The 17,503-nt window shown below is 36.9% G+C and overlaps 1 protein-coding gene across 2 annotated transcripts in view; it reads right to left on the reverse strand.

Moving 5' to 3' along the window:
• Positions 1–580: 580 nt before the first annotated feature.
• Positions 581–17,503, reverse strand: part of LOC127941755 (Krueppel-like factor 8) — a 39,000-nt gene continuing 22,077 nt past the window's right edge. For both annotated transcript variants that reach the window (XM_052537133.1, XM_052537134.1), the window contains exons 3-6: positions 10,766–11,228; positions 7,285–7,396; positions 3,996–4,138; positions 581–3,391 (exon numbers count right to left, since the gene is read on the reverse strand). In XM_052537133.1, coding sequence (XP_052393093.1) covers positions 3,210–3,391; positions 3,996–4,138; positions 7,285–7,396; positions 10,766–11,228 — 900 coding nt within the window. In that variant the 3' untranslated portion in view covers positions 581–3,209. The remainder of the gene's footprint in view (positions 3,392–3,995; positions 4,139–7,284; positions 7,397–10,765; positions 11,229–17,503) is intronic.

Genomic DNA, 17,503 nt, shown 5'->3' on the forward strand with positions numbered 1-17,503 from the left:
GGCTCAGGAAACCTTTGCAGGTGTTTTGAGTTGATTAGCTGATTGGCATGTCACCATAAAAAAATTGGTGGCTGCAGCCATTTTTTTTTTCTCACTTCTTAAACTATTGTGAATTTACATTCTGCATTTAAATTAATATTACCCACTGCATCATCCTAGGGGTGGCCAGAGTTAATACAGCGGTGGCGTGGCCACCCCTTGAGGGCACCCCTGCTGTGTGCATTGAATTTATTTAATGCACAAGTTTCAAAATTAGAGCTAAATTACTGAAATAAATGAACTTTTCCATGACATTCTAATTTATTGAGATGCACCTGCATATTAACTCTATAATGAGATTAATACCAGTGCGAGTGACGTGATTTGATCAAGTAAGATTATTGTAAAAATTTTCATGTCAAAAAAGTGCCAAGCCAGAAATAAGGAATATGCTACAAGGACACGTCCTGCTTCAGGTCTTAAATATAGTAATTTTCATCATCTTCACTTTATCAATGAAATTAGCCCATTTTCTTTTCTTCTTTTTTTTATCAGTTACTAAACAATTCGACAATTCCTGAATTATAATACACAATACATCTTGTTGCACTAAAAACATTTTATTCTATAAAAGGAGTGGGTAATCACAACTGTACAGGGGAAACTTACTTTTAACACCATTTCTCACAGTATCAAAAAGCTAGCATTTTCCTCTCTGATCTTTACACATTTGTTCTGTACAAATACAAAAGAAATAACATTAATTAATTGTTTTGTTATAATGATAACTGCATTGCACTGTGTAATATAGTACTGGCCCATAAGTTACTGCATTCAATATAAAATACCTATGATTGTGAAAGTGATAATCAAACTTGCACACATACACTCACACAAAACCCAAACCCTTTCATAATTGGAGCAAAAGGTAGCACACTATTTTAAACAAATCAGATACAAGTAATGAATGCAAATGTGCTCAGATAGACAAGAACGTCACAAATTTCAGTCATGGGCACTTAAACATTGATAAGGGGCCAACTCCTAATGTTATGCCTACATGGAATAGAATGCCAATTTAGGATGATATGAAGGTTTTACCAGCATGTCTTGTAGTAATTAGAAATAGGCCATGCATGTGTTACAAATGGCTGTGGTTGCACACATTTTGTGGATTTCATGTCGATTATCATTGCTTATAGGCCACATCTTTTAGGGCAACAATGTTTTGACATGCTCAACAACTTCACCAAAAAAAAAAAAAAATTATATATATATATATTCTCCATGCAACACTTTTGGGGTGTACAACACAAAAGGGACTCATTTCAAGGGATAAAAAAAAATTACATTTCAAAAAAAAAAAAAAAAAAAACGAAACCGAGTATTTCACATTATCTAGTCAGTGTTAAAAATAGAAATCCACCCGTTACATTTATTCAAGAACTTTGTAGATTATATACATTATGTACATTAACTATTTAATTATTCATTGTCTGTATGTCTATGGACAGTTTTTTTTTTTAAAGAAAGGATCGCAATCAAATGCATATACTCTTCTAGAAAGATGTGCTTAGTAACGTCTCGGGTTGAAGCGAGAGAAAAATACAAAATCTACAAATGCATTGCTCTCTGAAGGTCGTGCAGCTGCTGCAGACATGCATTTAACTCTTAAAGGCTGGAATAAAGCGTTGCTTCTGAAAAAAGTCTTAATGTGCACTTAATCAGCTGCTAGCAATTGAAATTATGACCATGACCATGTCTATGAGTGCTAGCTAGAGGGAAGCAAATGTGTCAAAGGTACCCCCTTCTCAAAAATTTAAATGGACTGTGCCCAAAATTGTCTTGACATTAACGTCAAGTAACATCAACAGCATTTTGCGGAGTATGTAGACATTTTGGGGGTATTTTTGCATAACATGGATATCAGGGCAGGAGCTGTTAAGACATGTTTCGTCACTGTGAACTAGGTGCAAATTGGGATTTTCAGGGTGCCTCAGAAAAATAGGGGTCCTAGTACCGAACCCTGAGGACCTCCGAAAACCTTCTGCGCAAATCAGATTTGCACATTTACTTCAATTAAGGCTCTGTTTGGCTAAAAGTAAGAATGCATCTAGACATCTCTACTATTATATCTCTAATTATTTTTTCTTTACAAATATGCAAACAAGTGTGCTTATACACAGATACACACACATACACACACAAACACACACACACACAAATCCCAATTTAGAGTCGTTTCTCTTTTTCAAACTTTTTTCACAGCCTTATGAAATAATATCTGAAGGTTAGACAAAGATAAAGAACACCTTTTGATGGGTGTTAATTCTGTTAGAAGTCATTAATTACAATGAAAATATCTTTAAAAAAAAAAAGCAAATACTGTTTTTTGCGCCAAACTATTTTTGGGTAGATTATTAGACAACAGATACTAATCAAGAAAAAATGTACTAAAATTCACAGTCTTGTCAGCCCCCATGCATCTACTTCTCATTTGGGTTAGGATAGATATCAGAAAAAACACCTAACTGATTTGTTCAAAAAAATAAAAATAAAAAAAAACACTAAAAGAGGGCATCTTCAGCTTCCTTTACAAAAGCTCTATTTCCATCCACACAGAAACGTACAGACTCTAAAATGAATGTAGAGCATGAGTACACAAATTTAGTACAACAAAAAGTTTGGATAAAATGTAAGAATTCAACAAGGCAGCTGTTGAGGCATCTCCAACCCACCCATCTCATTAAAATGGTCAAATTTATTACATAATTCTACTTTTTCCTCACAAACTTGCATCCATCTTGCATAAAATCCTTTACTTTCTCATTTTTTTGTACTTGTTTTTAAAGAATCATCTCAATAAGGGGTACCTTCCCCAGTCATCATTCTCTTTTATAGTTATAGCAGTGCTTCGTGCAGTTTGCCTTTCTTGTAGTCCCTTCAAGTAATGGCAAATGATCAGGCATTGAGATGGTGGTGGACGTCACCAGTGGACGGGTGGTTTGTGGCTTCTGGAGGAATGGCAGAAAACTGCAGCCATGTTCTAACCAGTAGGGGTAACCAATATGGTTGTGCCACCCCTTATACCTCCATATTTAACACAACTGTTCACATCTGGAGATTGAGGAGGTGACGTCAATAGCATTTGAAACCCCTGGATGAGCGTGCCTGTCTCCTAAAGAGCAGTCAGAGTTGTGATGGCTGGGGAGGAAGGGGCACAAAGAGTTTCACATCATGACGTGGCGCCGTCGATGAAGTGCCAGGTGGTCAGAGCGGGAGAAGCTGCGATCGCAGTCAGTGCAGCGAAAAGGTTTAATGCCGGTGTGCTTGCGAAAGTGCCTCGTCAGCTCGTCCGAGCGGGCAAAGCGCCAGGTACAGCCCTCCCATGTGCACTGGTATGGCTTTTCACCTGTAAAGTCATCACCGTGTCAATCAACATGATATATACTAATGCTTACCATTTATTTAATAGAAAATGCAGAATATATATATATATATATTTTTTTATATTAAAATATTCCTTTATTTTTTTATATTAAAATAGTTCTAAATGCAGTTTATTCGTGATTGTAAAGCTAATTTTTTTTTTTTTTTACATTATAAATGTCACTGTTGATGAATATAATGCACCCTTACTGAATAAAAGAAAATATTCTGTTACTGTCCCATATTGCTGTGTATTATATTTTAATTACACATGTATCTGAGCTGGATGATGACATCACTGTTTGTTCCAGAACTGCTTTACAGATTAATTAAACTCATTCGATAATTAATGGACTTCACACAATTAATGAACTTACTGACTCAAAAACGAACTGATTTCAACTGAATAAGGACTGTTTACTGTTGTCTTTTTAGAGATGCTTTACAGCAGAATTGAATTCTGTTTGCATTATTGAATCACTATTTTCTTGTTTATCACTGTAAATCTGCTTTGAAACAATATTTATTGAATAAAGCACCATATAAATCTGACCTGACTTTATGTATACACAAGGAAAAGGGTATACCTGTGTGTATTCTGCGATGGGCTTTCAGATGCGAGCTCTTGGTGTAAACTTTGTTGCAGCCGTCATAATCGCACATGTGTACACGCCTTCTCTTCATGTCTGGTGAGTCAGGGTCAACTTGGATGTCCACATCTGTATTCATACTGAGAACAAAATGACATGTTTTAGTTTTTAAGGTGTTGCAACCAGTTCAAGTCATACCTAAACCTATCCGATAATCTAAAGATTTAGAGAGCATTTTTGCATGTGAAGGCAGGTACAAGCATCTTCATGAGTAAAAGTGATTTATCAAGCAATAATCCTTGGGATCACAGTGATTAAATTAGACGAGTGATGCAATACAAACTTGTAATTGCGACACTCTTAAAATTTAAGCGTGTCATTTTTATGATAACGGTTTTGAAAAAGTTTCCTGGACATTCCAAACAAGAATCTGGAGGTTAAATGTCACTGCACATTGATATCAACAAGTTTCCAGATGAATCACCCTTTCTTGGCTGTTCCATTTTCTAGCCTAAACAGCCTTACATTTTAGTAATTCATATTTCAAGGTGCAGCGTCTTTGACAATAATAACAAAAAAGCACAAAGACCCATTAAAAGATAATAAAAAATTATGTTTACACATTTTTTTTTAAGTTACAGTATTTTTGTTATTATTATTATTATTATTATTATTATTATTTTGGTATTTTTAAGTACAAATTATTTAAAAATGTAAATTTTGTGTTTATTTAGTCAAATGTAGTCACTGTCTTTATAAATTTATTTGAATTAGTGCTAATTGTATTGCTTTGTAAAACAATTTCACTTCATTTCTATTGCATGGGGGAGAAAAAAAAAGGGTATTTTTTATTTTATTTATTTATTTATTTATTTTTTATTTTTTTTTGCTACATCACCATGCCCTAGTTTCCTATGTCAATAAATTTGAATGTTGTGGAAAAGTTAATTTATTTCAGTAATTCAACTCAAATTGTGAAACTTGTGTATTAAATAAATTCAATGCACACAGACTGAAGTAGTTTAAGTCTTTGGTTCTTTTAATTGTGATGATTTTGGCTCACATTTACAAAAACCCACCAATTCACTATATCAACAAATTAGAATATCGTGACATGCCAATCAGCTAATCAACTCAACAAGCCTTCAAAATGGTCTCTGACAATCATTGACACCCTTCACAGAAGGGTAAGCCACAAACATTTATTGCCAAAAAAGTTGTCTGTTCACAGAGTGCTGTATCCAAGCATGTTAACAGAAAGTTGAAAGGAAGGAAAAAGGATTGTCAAGCAAAATCAATTCAAGAATTTGAGTCAACGCATACAGAAGTTTCAAGGAATTTGGCTACAGTTGTCGTATTCCTCTTGTTAATCCAGTCCGGAACTGCAGACAACGTCTGGGCTAAGGAGAAGAACTGGACTGTTGCCCAGTGGTCCAAAGTCCTCTTTTTAGTTGTGAGCAAGTCTTGTATTTCATTTGGAAACCAAGGTCCTAGAGTCTGGAGGAAGGGTGGAGAAGCTCAAAGCCCTCAAAGTTGCTTGAAGTCCAGTGTTAAGTTTCCACAGTTTGTGATGATTTGGGGTGCAATGTCATCTGCTGGTGTTGGTCCATTGTGGTTTTTGAAAACCAAAGTCACTGCACCCATTTATAAGAAATTTAGGAGCCCTTCATGCTTCCTTCTGCTGACCAGCTTTGTGAAGATGCTAATTTCATTTTCCAGCAGGATTTGGCACCTGCCCACACTGCTAAAAGCACCAAAAGTTGGTTAAATGACCATGGTGTTGGTGTGCTTGACTGGCCAGCAAACTCACCAGACCTGAACCCCATAGAGAATCTATGGAGTATTGTCAAGAGGAAAATGAGAAACGAGATAAAAAAAATATTAAAAGCTGAATGCCATTGTCAAAGAAACCTGGTCTTCCAGACCACCTCAACAGTGCCATAAACTGATCACCTCCATGCCACACAGAATTTAGGCAGTAATTAAAGCAAAAGGAACCTTCAAAAGTACTGAGTACATGTACAGTAAATTAACATACTTTCCAAAAGGCCAACAATTCAATATTTTTTTTTTATTGGTCTTATGAAGTATTCTAATTTGTTGATGTAGTGAATTAGTGGGTTTTTGTTAAATGAGAGCCAAAATCATCACAATTAAAAAAAACAAAGACTTAAACTACTTCAGTCTGTGTGCAGTGAATTTACTTAATACCACAAAAAAAGTATCACAATTTGAGTTGAATTACTGAAACGAACTTTTCCATGACATTCTAATTGATTGAGATGCACCTGTAGATGGGGTTTAAAAAACCTGTTATTGACCATTATTTCATTTGAAATTCAGTTTAAATTACACATTGCTTAGACTATGTTTAGCTTATTTTTACTATTCTGCATAAAAATCTTTTAAAAGCATAATGCCATTAATTCATTTTAGTGTGCATGATGCCAGATAGCAAACGTGTCACCTGTTTTAAAAACCCTACTGATTTTAAATAATATTATTAAATATGATCCTCTAATAAAATAATCTTGCAGTGTAAAAACGTTACTAAAAATGAATCTGGGGCACCACAGAAGTATGACAAATACATGTAAATAGCACCATGACATGCCCCCTGGTGCAACAATCCTAACTGGCCACCAGGGAGAGCTGAAGAGCAGGAGTGTATGTGTATGTAACTTCCATACAGCTGGAGAGCTTCCAGTTCAATGCCGATCTCTCTCCCTTTCCCTTCCTTCTCCAATCCCCCCTCCCCCAGCATGTTTTTTCAGCTCGTGTCTCTCCCCCTCCTTTCCTTCTTCTCTCTTTCTCTTTCTCAGCCTCTTCCTTTCCCCTCCCTGGCTGCTAACCAGTTCACTCCAATTCCCCTCTTTCTCCCAACTCATTTCCACCGAATTTTCTTTCTCCCAGCAATCATTTGACCACATGTCTGAACAATTATACACACACCAGCAAAAGACCCTCTTGTTCTCCATCCTGCCCCATTACCCTGCCACTTCTGTCTGTCCTTCTTTGCATTTTACTCCCTCTTTCAAAGGAGTGACGACATTGCAAGTTATATAACATTGTTTACACCCAGTTTGAAGAGAACCCTGCCCAGCAACACACACACCCAACAGAAGCTTATAATCAACATAAAACGTGAAAAGAGCCATGGGCCTCCAGTGTGTTGAAGGTTACATAATCGTCCAGAGGAGTGGTGCAGTGATGCCACTGGACCGGGATGCCAGACACACTACCACGTCCTATAAGGAGATATACAGACAAAAACATTCTCTCTCACCTGGGTTCCATCCCTTTAGTGCTGAAAGAGGCCGATCCAGACTCTGTGCCGCTTTCAGCATCACTTTCAGACTGATACTCAACTGGAGAGGTTGAGCCTGGCTTTATACGCACTGAAAAAAAAAAAGAAATATGAGTGAAATTCTGAACTGAAATATCAACATTCATTTCAGCATTTTTTTGTATCTTACCCGTTATTACCATTACTATTATTATTAATATTCTGAATGTTATATTTTAACATTTTCAGCTTTCAATCTAATTTAATTTAATAATATTGATGTGTTTTTAGCTCTTATCAGTTTATAAATGTTTTGTAAATGTTTAAATGAAATTTAGAAAACCTGCCTTGGTAACAATCTGACATAATGTAAAATGAACATTGAACTGATCTATATTTGGTTCCATTTTTATTTTATTTTTTAAATGGAAGTGTTTCTAAGGAAAAAACTGCTCTTGCAATGTGGTCTCAGACTTTCAAATCCCACTTTATATGTAGTTCTGTTCATATGTTAAGACTCCTACTGAAATAAAGTCTGAGTAGAGCATGGTGCCCATTTCTCAAACAAGCCTTTAAATCAAATACAGAAAACTCTTCCTTCCCTTAGTTTAATTTTAAAAAAAATTACTTCCAGGACCTAAAAGCAGGCTAAATGCAGCCTAACGTTTGAGCCACATTACTCAAAAGACAAAAAAAACCTTTACAGAGATACTTCATGTACTCACTTAAGACAACATGGGGTGCAATGGGCCTGTTCAATAAAGCACGCGGAGTCCTCCAACTTGCTAGTTTTCCCATAAACGGAGTCCAAAAGAAACTGATCTACATCCCCGTCTCTTTGAAGATGGTCCCCACCCAAATAACACAAATCGCTGACCTTCACAATCTGTCCAATACATTCAACTGGGTTTCACAGAGCTACACACAAAGTTAATAACCGGGGGTAAAAAAACAGCCAAGCACAACTCCACCCTGAGTTCATAATCGACACTCAACACTTGCATTAGTGTGTTAAACAAGCATTGGTGTTTTTTTATGTAGTTTTATTTGGGTGGGGTACTCCTATTAAAAAACATTCAGCTCATTTCATTAAGAATTTTTGGTGTTTTAATGTTCTTATTACAGTCCAAGACCTGCATGTTGTCTTTCAGGAGAGGTTGAAAGCTGGGAGATGGGAAGAAAAAGACTCAAGTGGACTGTACCATTTTGCCCGAAGAGGGGTAAAGCAAGGAAAGATAAAATTTTGGGTGAAGAAAACTTAAGTCTTAAATATTAATATCAATGGCTCCTCTCTAAAAAATAGCCACAGTTTTTTCTTGGGACAAATTATGCACCAAAGTTTAATACTTAGGGTTAGGCCTTTCTACAAACCCCTAAGACTGAAAAATGGTAATAGTGCCTAGCAAGACCACTAACCAATCATTGTCACTATGGTATTTGTGGGAAACTATGACTACCACGGTAAAGTCTTATAATTTTTCCTGCTTAAAAGATCAATGCTATGTTAAAAGCTGATGCAACATGTTTCTTTAAAACAAAAAGGCTTAAAAAAAACAGTGTGTACTTTTACTTAGCAATTTCTATTTAATAGCACCATTCAAATAAAGGCCGGTAAGATTTGTTTCATTATCTCCTTTAATTAAAAGTTTACGCTTAGATCTGGCTCGCCCCGAAATCATCTTTTGTGTCTTTCATTTGCACATCCACATGTGTGGGATGAAGCAGCATCTGTATGCTGATAACTAAATGGCAATGGCACAAACCTGATAGAGGGCGAGACCAAGGGTGTGACTGCCTAAAGGAAATGGGCGGAAGAACTAAAGGTCAGATGATCAGCAATGCCATTTGAACAGTTTCTATAAGAGAAGACAAGATCCATCCCAAGCTCATATTTGGATTCTGGCTTTTGACACACTGCACAATGCCACATGTCAGAGCATGTCACTTTACTGAATAGGGATGGGGATTTATAAAGTAATTAATGATTCTGCTTCTATTCCATTTAACATTTCGGGATCCTTAATGAGCCTTTTTGTCATTTTGAGGAAGAAAGAATATACAAAATTTGGAAAATAAGACTGTCAAATTATGAGATTTATCATTCCAGATTTCAACAAAATGGTTATAATGAGAGCTGTCAAAGTTAATGATGCAATTAAATAAGTTTAAAAGCATTAATAGATTAATTTAATTGAACACTACAACTGCTGAACATTTCTTAAACCAATTAGAACTGATCTTGTAGTGTACAGAAAGTTTCATCTTTGAATTAAAATTTCATCTTTTGTATTAAAATATCTTGCACAATTGAATGCAGTTTGTGAAATAATCAGTAGGACTTTTTTGCGAGTGTTTTTTTTTAACAAGTCCCTTATGTTCATTAATGCAATACTTGTTGAAAAATACAATTTAAAATAACTGTTTTCTACCTGAATATACTTTCAAATGTAATTAATTTCTTTAATGGAAATGCTGAATTTTCCAGTTTTTACTTTAACATGATCCTTAAAAAAAAAATCTTTCTAATATGCTCGTGCTCGTGAAACATTTCGTATTATAATCAATGTTGAATACGGTTGTGCTGCCAAATGTTTTTGTTGAAACAGTTAAACTTTTTTTCAGGATTCTTTGATGAACAGAAATTGAAAAAGAACTGATTTGAAATAGAAATAGACGTGATCAATTTAATGCATCCTTTCTGAATAAATGCTTTAACCATCCTATATGAATGTTTTTTTTTAAACATCTTACTGACCCCAAGCTTACAAATTGTAGCGCATATTGTGTGACTCTTTCACTAAAAACCATATAGACTTTAATAAATTAATTTAAACATTAGATTACTATTTTATTCTAATAAAAGTATATTAATATGTAATATTTCAATACATTTAATAACATTTTAAACCAATTGACTATCCTGGACAAATGAGATAAAAAAAGCTTATTAGTAGCTCACATCAAATAAAAACTTTGCTCAGATTTGGAGGCCTATCATCGGCAAAGCAGCACATATACCACAAAAATCTTTTTACAATGACTTCTAATATTAATGACTCTTGCTAGAAAGCTTGCATATAGCCATCAAAAATAAAGCATACTATGAACATCATCACAACAGCAAAATGTCTCTAATGCATATGTTGTGTCTTTTTTGGGTCTGTTTCATTCTCAGACGCTCCACCAACGGAACAGAACCTCAAGAAAAGCATACGATAACGGTATATTGTAAAAAAGTTTTCAATAAGAACAGGTTCATGATTCCCAACCCTACTATTGTAGCTATTATATAGATTTATGAGGTTGTGGATGCTCATTCTATATCACTTTCAGGTAAAACGTCAGAGCACAATTGGCTGTGACCTAAAACTAGAACAATGTGTGCCATACCAAATTAAAGAACAATATGATATAAGAAGACTTTAAAGCTGGACTAATAGTGCTATAACTGAGCATGTGCAATAGGACACAGCCATATTACCTGATCCCTCCGACCGCCCGTCGCTTCCGATGAGAGGCACTGTAATGGCGGCGGTAGCCACTCCGTCTGTGGGTATGGTTGTGTAGACCACCGGTAAGGACTGCACCACCACAGGGATGGTCTGCAGCTGCCCCATTTTACTGGGCATGTTCACAGAGGGTATGGTGTGGATGACATGCAGGATCTGCTGACCTCCGACCCCTTGCGTGGACGCCAGGATGGAGCCCGGCGACAGCACCGCCGGGATGGTGGCGCTCGCCGTGATGTTGTGAGGAGGCGGGTTTGCAGGGGAGGAGGTTGCCGTGGCTACTGGAAGGAAAGGGCGGGGCTTGTTAAGCGAGAGGTCCACGGGTTCCGTCTGGTCATCAGTGTTGTGTTGTGTGCTGATGTCATGGAGCGGAGGGGGCGAGGATTCGATTTTGAGGTTTGTAGGCTCAGGATATTCGTCTAAGGGCTCTTCTTTCTGTAGAAGCACAAAAATAGAAGAAAAAAAGGGAGATAAGGAACAAATACGGAAGAGCAAATGAGGCGAGGAAGGAGATTACGGAGGACAGAAAGGAAAGGGAGGGTACGGAGCGCTCATGCTCAGCTCTGCAGCAGCTCCACAAAACACAGAAACAATGGCTGGCCAGATTGGGCCTCTGCACTGCAGAGGAGAAGGCCTAAACCTGGCATGAGCCCAGCTCAACACAGCCAAGCCCAGACACACACATTTATACACACATACACAAAGCAGAGATCTGTGTATGTATGTATGAGCACAGAAGCTACACCCACTAAACTCCCTCTGCAGTGAGACTTATGAGTAACCTTAGTAAGTAAGGCCTGTGCATTAATGCTTTCGGTGAAGGTAATACAACAAATGAAAAGTTTGAAACCAATTGAAACCAAAACTTTAAACTGACTTTCAATGGAAAACTCACAGCCATGATGCTAGGATGATGTGGGTGGTTGTCAGGGAATTGCTATGTGGTTGGTAATAGTTGCATAGTTGGTTGTTGTTGTTGTTGTTTTGTTTCGAACATTGCTTTGCAGTTGTTGGTTCTCTATGATATTCTGGTCTCTAGTTCCATTCTTCAGTCTATGGGAAATTTAAGGATGCAAACAGGTAAAAACACTTCAGATTTTCATTAATAATTTTTCTTTCACATCCTGCTAGGCACCAATTAAAATATTTTTAAATATTTATAATATTTTTTAATTCAATATTTTCCCCAATGGGCAGTCTACATTTTAAATTGACACTTTAAAGCTCCAGGTGAGATATTATTATATAGTTGTTTGTTTGTTTTTAAAAGAGATTTTTAATGCAAGCTTATTTTGAAACCATTACTGGAGATGTAAATAAAACAAAATACAAATTTCTTGTGTGAAAAATTCTTTTAATTAATCAAATTGCTTTTATTTAATGCTTTACTGTTGTATTGTTTTTTTAATTACTTATTATTATTTTAGGCTTTTATTACATACTAATCTTCTTTTTTTTTTTTTCTAAACACTCAATAATAGGTATCAATTAATTACAGTATAATAATAGTGATGCCTGCATTAAAAATAAGGTTTTATGTTAATTTGTTGTAATGAGATCTTTCAGCTTGATGCATCTACACAAAATGCATATGCATGCATGGTATTGTTTAGATACATTAAAATGTTTAACTTTTCAATTCACATGCTTAAATGACATCATCAAAAACATAAGCAGCATGGCAAATTCTCCTGACGCCAAAGTCAAGACGGGTACAGACAGAGGTTATACAGCTAAGTTGTGTAACTGGAGGTGTTGGGAGGAAACAAGTGAGAGAAAACGAGAGCGAGTGGGCCAGGGTGGGAACGAAACGGAGAATAAGGGGAGAGTGGGTGGGAAAGGCCTACGGTTGTCATGGAAACTGGGAGGTATATCAGCTGACTCATTTTCCCTCTCTCTCTCGATCCCACCCACCTCTCTCTCAGTCTCTCTATGGTTCTCCACCCAGCCACCTCACTCTCTCTGCATCCCCACCCTTTATCCACTCCACCTTTCTTGTCATCTTGATTTGGTTTCCATTGCTCAAACCCAAAGAAATCATGTAAAGATGTAGCGCTGGAGTCGGGAAAACGACATTGATATGTCGACCCAATTATCACTAGCGTGCTGTGTGGGATGTTAATTGATGCTACGTGTGTTCAATATCTATTAGCAGTTGTAAAAAACTGTCTAGGCCTGCGGCAGCAAGTGAGTATTGTGAGAAGGATGAGCCGTTGGCTGTCATTATCAAAACCAATTGTGTTTGATCTGTGTGATCTCTTAGACAACATTCATATTAGCTATACATATAGGATGCGTTAACTAGATTTGTTAACGAAAGCAAATTATGAGAAACAAAAGACATTATAAGAGATCTTCACAAATCAACACCAAAGCCACCAAATTACTGGATATTTTGTCTTCCTAAATTAAACAGACATTACAGATAGTTAAGGTCTCCAGTTTAATGATAATAATGATACTTATATTAACAAAATCTTATTAGAATTTTTATTCCAGGATTTTTGGTACCATGGTAAGTGTATACAATCTAAACCAGTTATCTTTGCATTAAATGCAACTTTCAAATTGTTCATATATATTACATGATCCTGGCTATTTTTCAAAAATCTAGTGACTCAAAAAAATAAGCCACTTCATTATGAATAAGAGTGGATGAGCCAAGTTTGAGTCCATTATAAAAGAGCCAGTTGAAGAATAGCTGCAAACTCCATATTAAAGAGCCAAGTTGCAACATAACCCTCATCTGTAAGCTACTGGTTACACTATGGCTTATGTTGCATGATCTGTCAAAACTAAATTGTTACCTTATGATTAATAAATACGATGGAACAGCTGCCTCCCCTTATTATTAATGCACCCCATCCCTTAAATCGCCCTTCATCAGGTTCCTGACAGGCGTGGGTGTGAGAGAGAGGACAGGAACAGCAACAACCAATGGCAGGTGCCACGTGATGAGGTACACCTGAATTAAATGGAGCCTCGTCACCACAGTCAATAAACTGATTCTGCATAGATAAGATCCCTAAAGCTGCAAAGACTAAAGTCTCAAAACCAAAGAGATCTTCTTTATCAAAATTAAGACTCTGCCAAGCCCTTCTGAAAGTACATGCATTTAGGAAGCTTTAAGATTACTTACAACAGAACAGCAATGCATTTTATGGATGACTGTTTCGTGACTTTGCTACGACAATCTGGTGCTTCTGAATCAGCTACTGTAGGTATGTTTTGTTATTAGTTTAAGTATTTGCTATTGACTGTTCAAAATGCAGAGATTTGCGCGTCGTGTGGGAGAAAGCAATACTTACACACACACACACACATATATACATATACATATATACATATATATATATATATATATAAATGGCAAAACAAATTCAAAATTTTGCTTTTGGCAATACAAAAGTTTTTGTCATGCCAATAAAGCTCACATAAATTGAAATTGAAATTGAGGGAGACAGGGTCACATCACAGAGTCAGCTGTCTTAACCGTCCGTGTACTGCAAACACATACAAGCTTTTAATGCCTTCCTTTGCAGATGAAGGGGAAAAGGGGCAGGTGCTCAAGCACCCACCACCGCCCCCCTCTGCACGTGCTTTTGACAGTACCTGCCATCATGATGTCCCTGTCACACCAACTCCCCTGTTTATTTTGGACACTTTATTTCCCCTTTTTGGGGATTTTTTTGGGAGATTTTATTTATGTTAGGTATATAACCCAATCCATGGCCGGACGCCACTCCCACTTGTGTCTGTCATTGCACCTCCCACTACACAAAGACGTTAATGGAAGAGCCCATAAGCAACACAATTATGATTTTCTTACACAGCTATGATTTTCTGTAGCTGTTGGGTTTTTTCAAATCTTGCTGTGGATATACTACAATATGAAGAAACACAGGTGAAAACACAGACAAAACTAAATAACAGCCAACTATTAGCATATCAAGCACAAAACAAAGATATAAAGTAAATGGAGTAGTCCAGTGAGAAAGTATTGGCATAAACATGAATGAGGACAGAAGAGCAACTACTCATGGTAAAGGTTGGCAGCACAGAGAGAACCGCTCCCTGTTTCTGACTGTGCAGAAATGCAGAACAAATTGAGAGAGCGAGAGAAGGAAACTAGAACTATTATGTGAGATTCCAGTGAAAAAATCCTTCCTTTTAACATTGTTAGGAATGATGGACTGATGGCAGTATGACTCTCTGTTGACCTTAACGACAACCATTAACGGGGAAATTGGCCATTAATAATATTCCCAAGAGAGTTCACCAAGTTTAAATTCCACCACAGCACTGAGTGATGAAAAAGCTTTGTTACAAATTAGGTTACTAATCAATTACAACAGACAACAAAAGACTGACTGCAACTATCTGCATTCCTGTCTTGAAACATGACGTTTTTACGTCGTAACGACAATTGATTTAATGTTTTACAAAAACAGGGAGGGGCTACCTTCAAAGAGAGGATAATGGTGCTGGGAAGATATCTTACAAATTCTAGTCCACTACTTATTACAAATTACATAATGGAAATTGTGGTTAGTAATGTAATCTGTTGGATTACACATTTAAGGTAATGTATTATGACTACTTTTGATTATTATTATTATTATTATTATTATTATTATTATTATTATTTCTTTTAACCAAACCCATAAGAAATTATGTTCCATTCTTTGTTACCAACATCATGAAGTGCATTTAGCATATATTCACAAAAAGGTTTCCCAAACGAGGTTCTTGAAAAAACTGCACAGGGTTTTTTTAATTAATTTTTTTTTTTTATTAAATCATAAAAATGACTAAGTAAACTTAACTAATTGTGTGGCCTCTCCATTTATGTGTAATTAAAGTCAACTGACGACTAGTGACTGGTGCAGTGCCATAAAACCGGAAGACTTTCCGAATGTATATAAAGGGTAGGGTTTTTTTAACAGACAATGACAGAAAGAGAGAGAAAAAAAGAAGAAACAACATGAATCAATACATTATGAATAATTTACTTATTTACTAATTATATTCTATAGAAAAGTAACTGCAGTCTGATTATGATCAATTTAGTACTTCATTTTTAGAACCTGCCTATGTAATCCAAATTACATTTAATCAGGTACTACCCAGCACTGTTGTTGCGCTATGCTAAGTTCATTAGGTTGTAAAAGCATAATGCTGCACCATCAAATATGGTAACAAATTTCAGGAGCCAAAAACAATACCAATGACCTATCAAGATTTTTGATACCACAGCAAAAAGAAAATATTATACACTGACCATTAACCCATTCAAAAAATGGCATGTAGACTGGTACCGGTATTCTTGACATCCTTGCAGCCAAATTTCAGTCCGGTTCTCTGAAGCTCTGCTCATTATGCTGGAAATGAACATTTGGTACCAAGCCGTTTTTAAAGACCTTAAAGCGGTAAGACTTCCGTCTGATTATGTCAGGAACATAAATAAGAGCCCATCTTGTTTTATCTCTCCAGACAGTCCACTGTTAAACTGTCATAATAATGACACAAGGTCTATGATCACTATGATAGTTCCTCCCATCCCGACTATGTCCAATATATGCCAGTATACACAGCCTGGAATCATGCTTGATGCTAAATCTGTTGTGCATCCTACCCTAAACTCAAGCTCAAGAGCTTCTGAGAGCCCACTGCAGGTTTAGGCTGCATGTTGTTTAGTCAGACCAGTCGTTTAGGATTCTGCAGGGTGTGGTGTTCAGATACGGATGATAAAATATAGGAGTGAAAGGAGACAATAGCTGAGGGAGATATAGCATCTGAGTTTGCAGCCCTGCCAAGCATTTGAAAGGGAGTGTCATGTAGCCTCTCCCACAAACAATTCACCAACTACCCACCCTGGGCCTCATTGACCTAACGGGTTACAATGTCTGGCTGTCAACCAAGACCCACTCAATAAACTGATGCACCAGCTTGAAATAACTGGCAACCAATGGTGAGCCACTGATTTTCCTTTTCACAGCCACCTGCCGTATCAGATTACGCAGGTGAAATCGACAGCAGATCTTAACAGCAACTCCAAGGTACTTTTTCCCAAACTGAACTGAACTCAACGAAGAGCAACAGCTACCTTCGACTTTCCCCAGTGGATCTTTCTACAGGTTTTTGATCAGCGGCAAAGCTGTTCTATAATAAACACTGGTTGTGAGTCCAGTCTTTATGAAGCGTCGGCTGGGTAAAAGCGCATTAGACACAGAGAAGGCTGTGTGTATGGGTATGAAGATTATGATAATAAAAGAGCATATCTTTGTGCCTAAATGCACCTGTTAACTCCAAAATGAGTGTATGTCAGGCATGTATTGTGTATGTGGATGAGAGCATGTGTGTAACCTCTGCAGGTATGTGGTGTTCGTGTGTCTTATGGCTTTATGAGTGTATAGTAATGGAGTGGGAGTGTTGTGAGGGGGTGGGGTGGTGTGTCAGTGTGTGTGTGTGTGTGTGTTCAGGCGGAGGGGTGTGGGGAGGCTACATCACAGTAGTTCCAACTCCCGCCAGAGCCTCGTTGCCATGACTACAGCAGAACGAAGCCTCCCTCAATATATCCTATTAGGGCCTTGGCGAGACTTGGAAGGAAAGATAGAAGGTACAAAAAGATTCCACAACAAAGTGAAGGGGAACAAGCACTAGAAGAGTAATATTAATACATAAAATATTAAGACTCCTAATGGGGAACT

The sequence above is a fragment of the Carassius gibelio genome, chromosome A21 (assembly GCF_023724105.1).
Source record: "Carassius gibelio isolate Cgi1373 ecotype wild population from Czech Republic chromosome A21, carGib1.2-hapl.c, whole genome shotgun sequence".
Classification (NCBI taxonomy): domain Eukaryota; kingdom Metazoa; phylum Chordata; class Actinopteri; order Cypriniformes; family Cyprinidae; genus Carassius; species Carassius gibelio.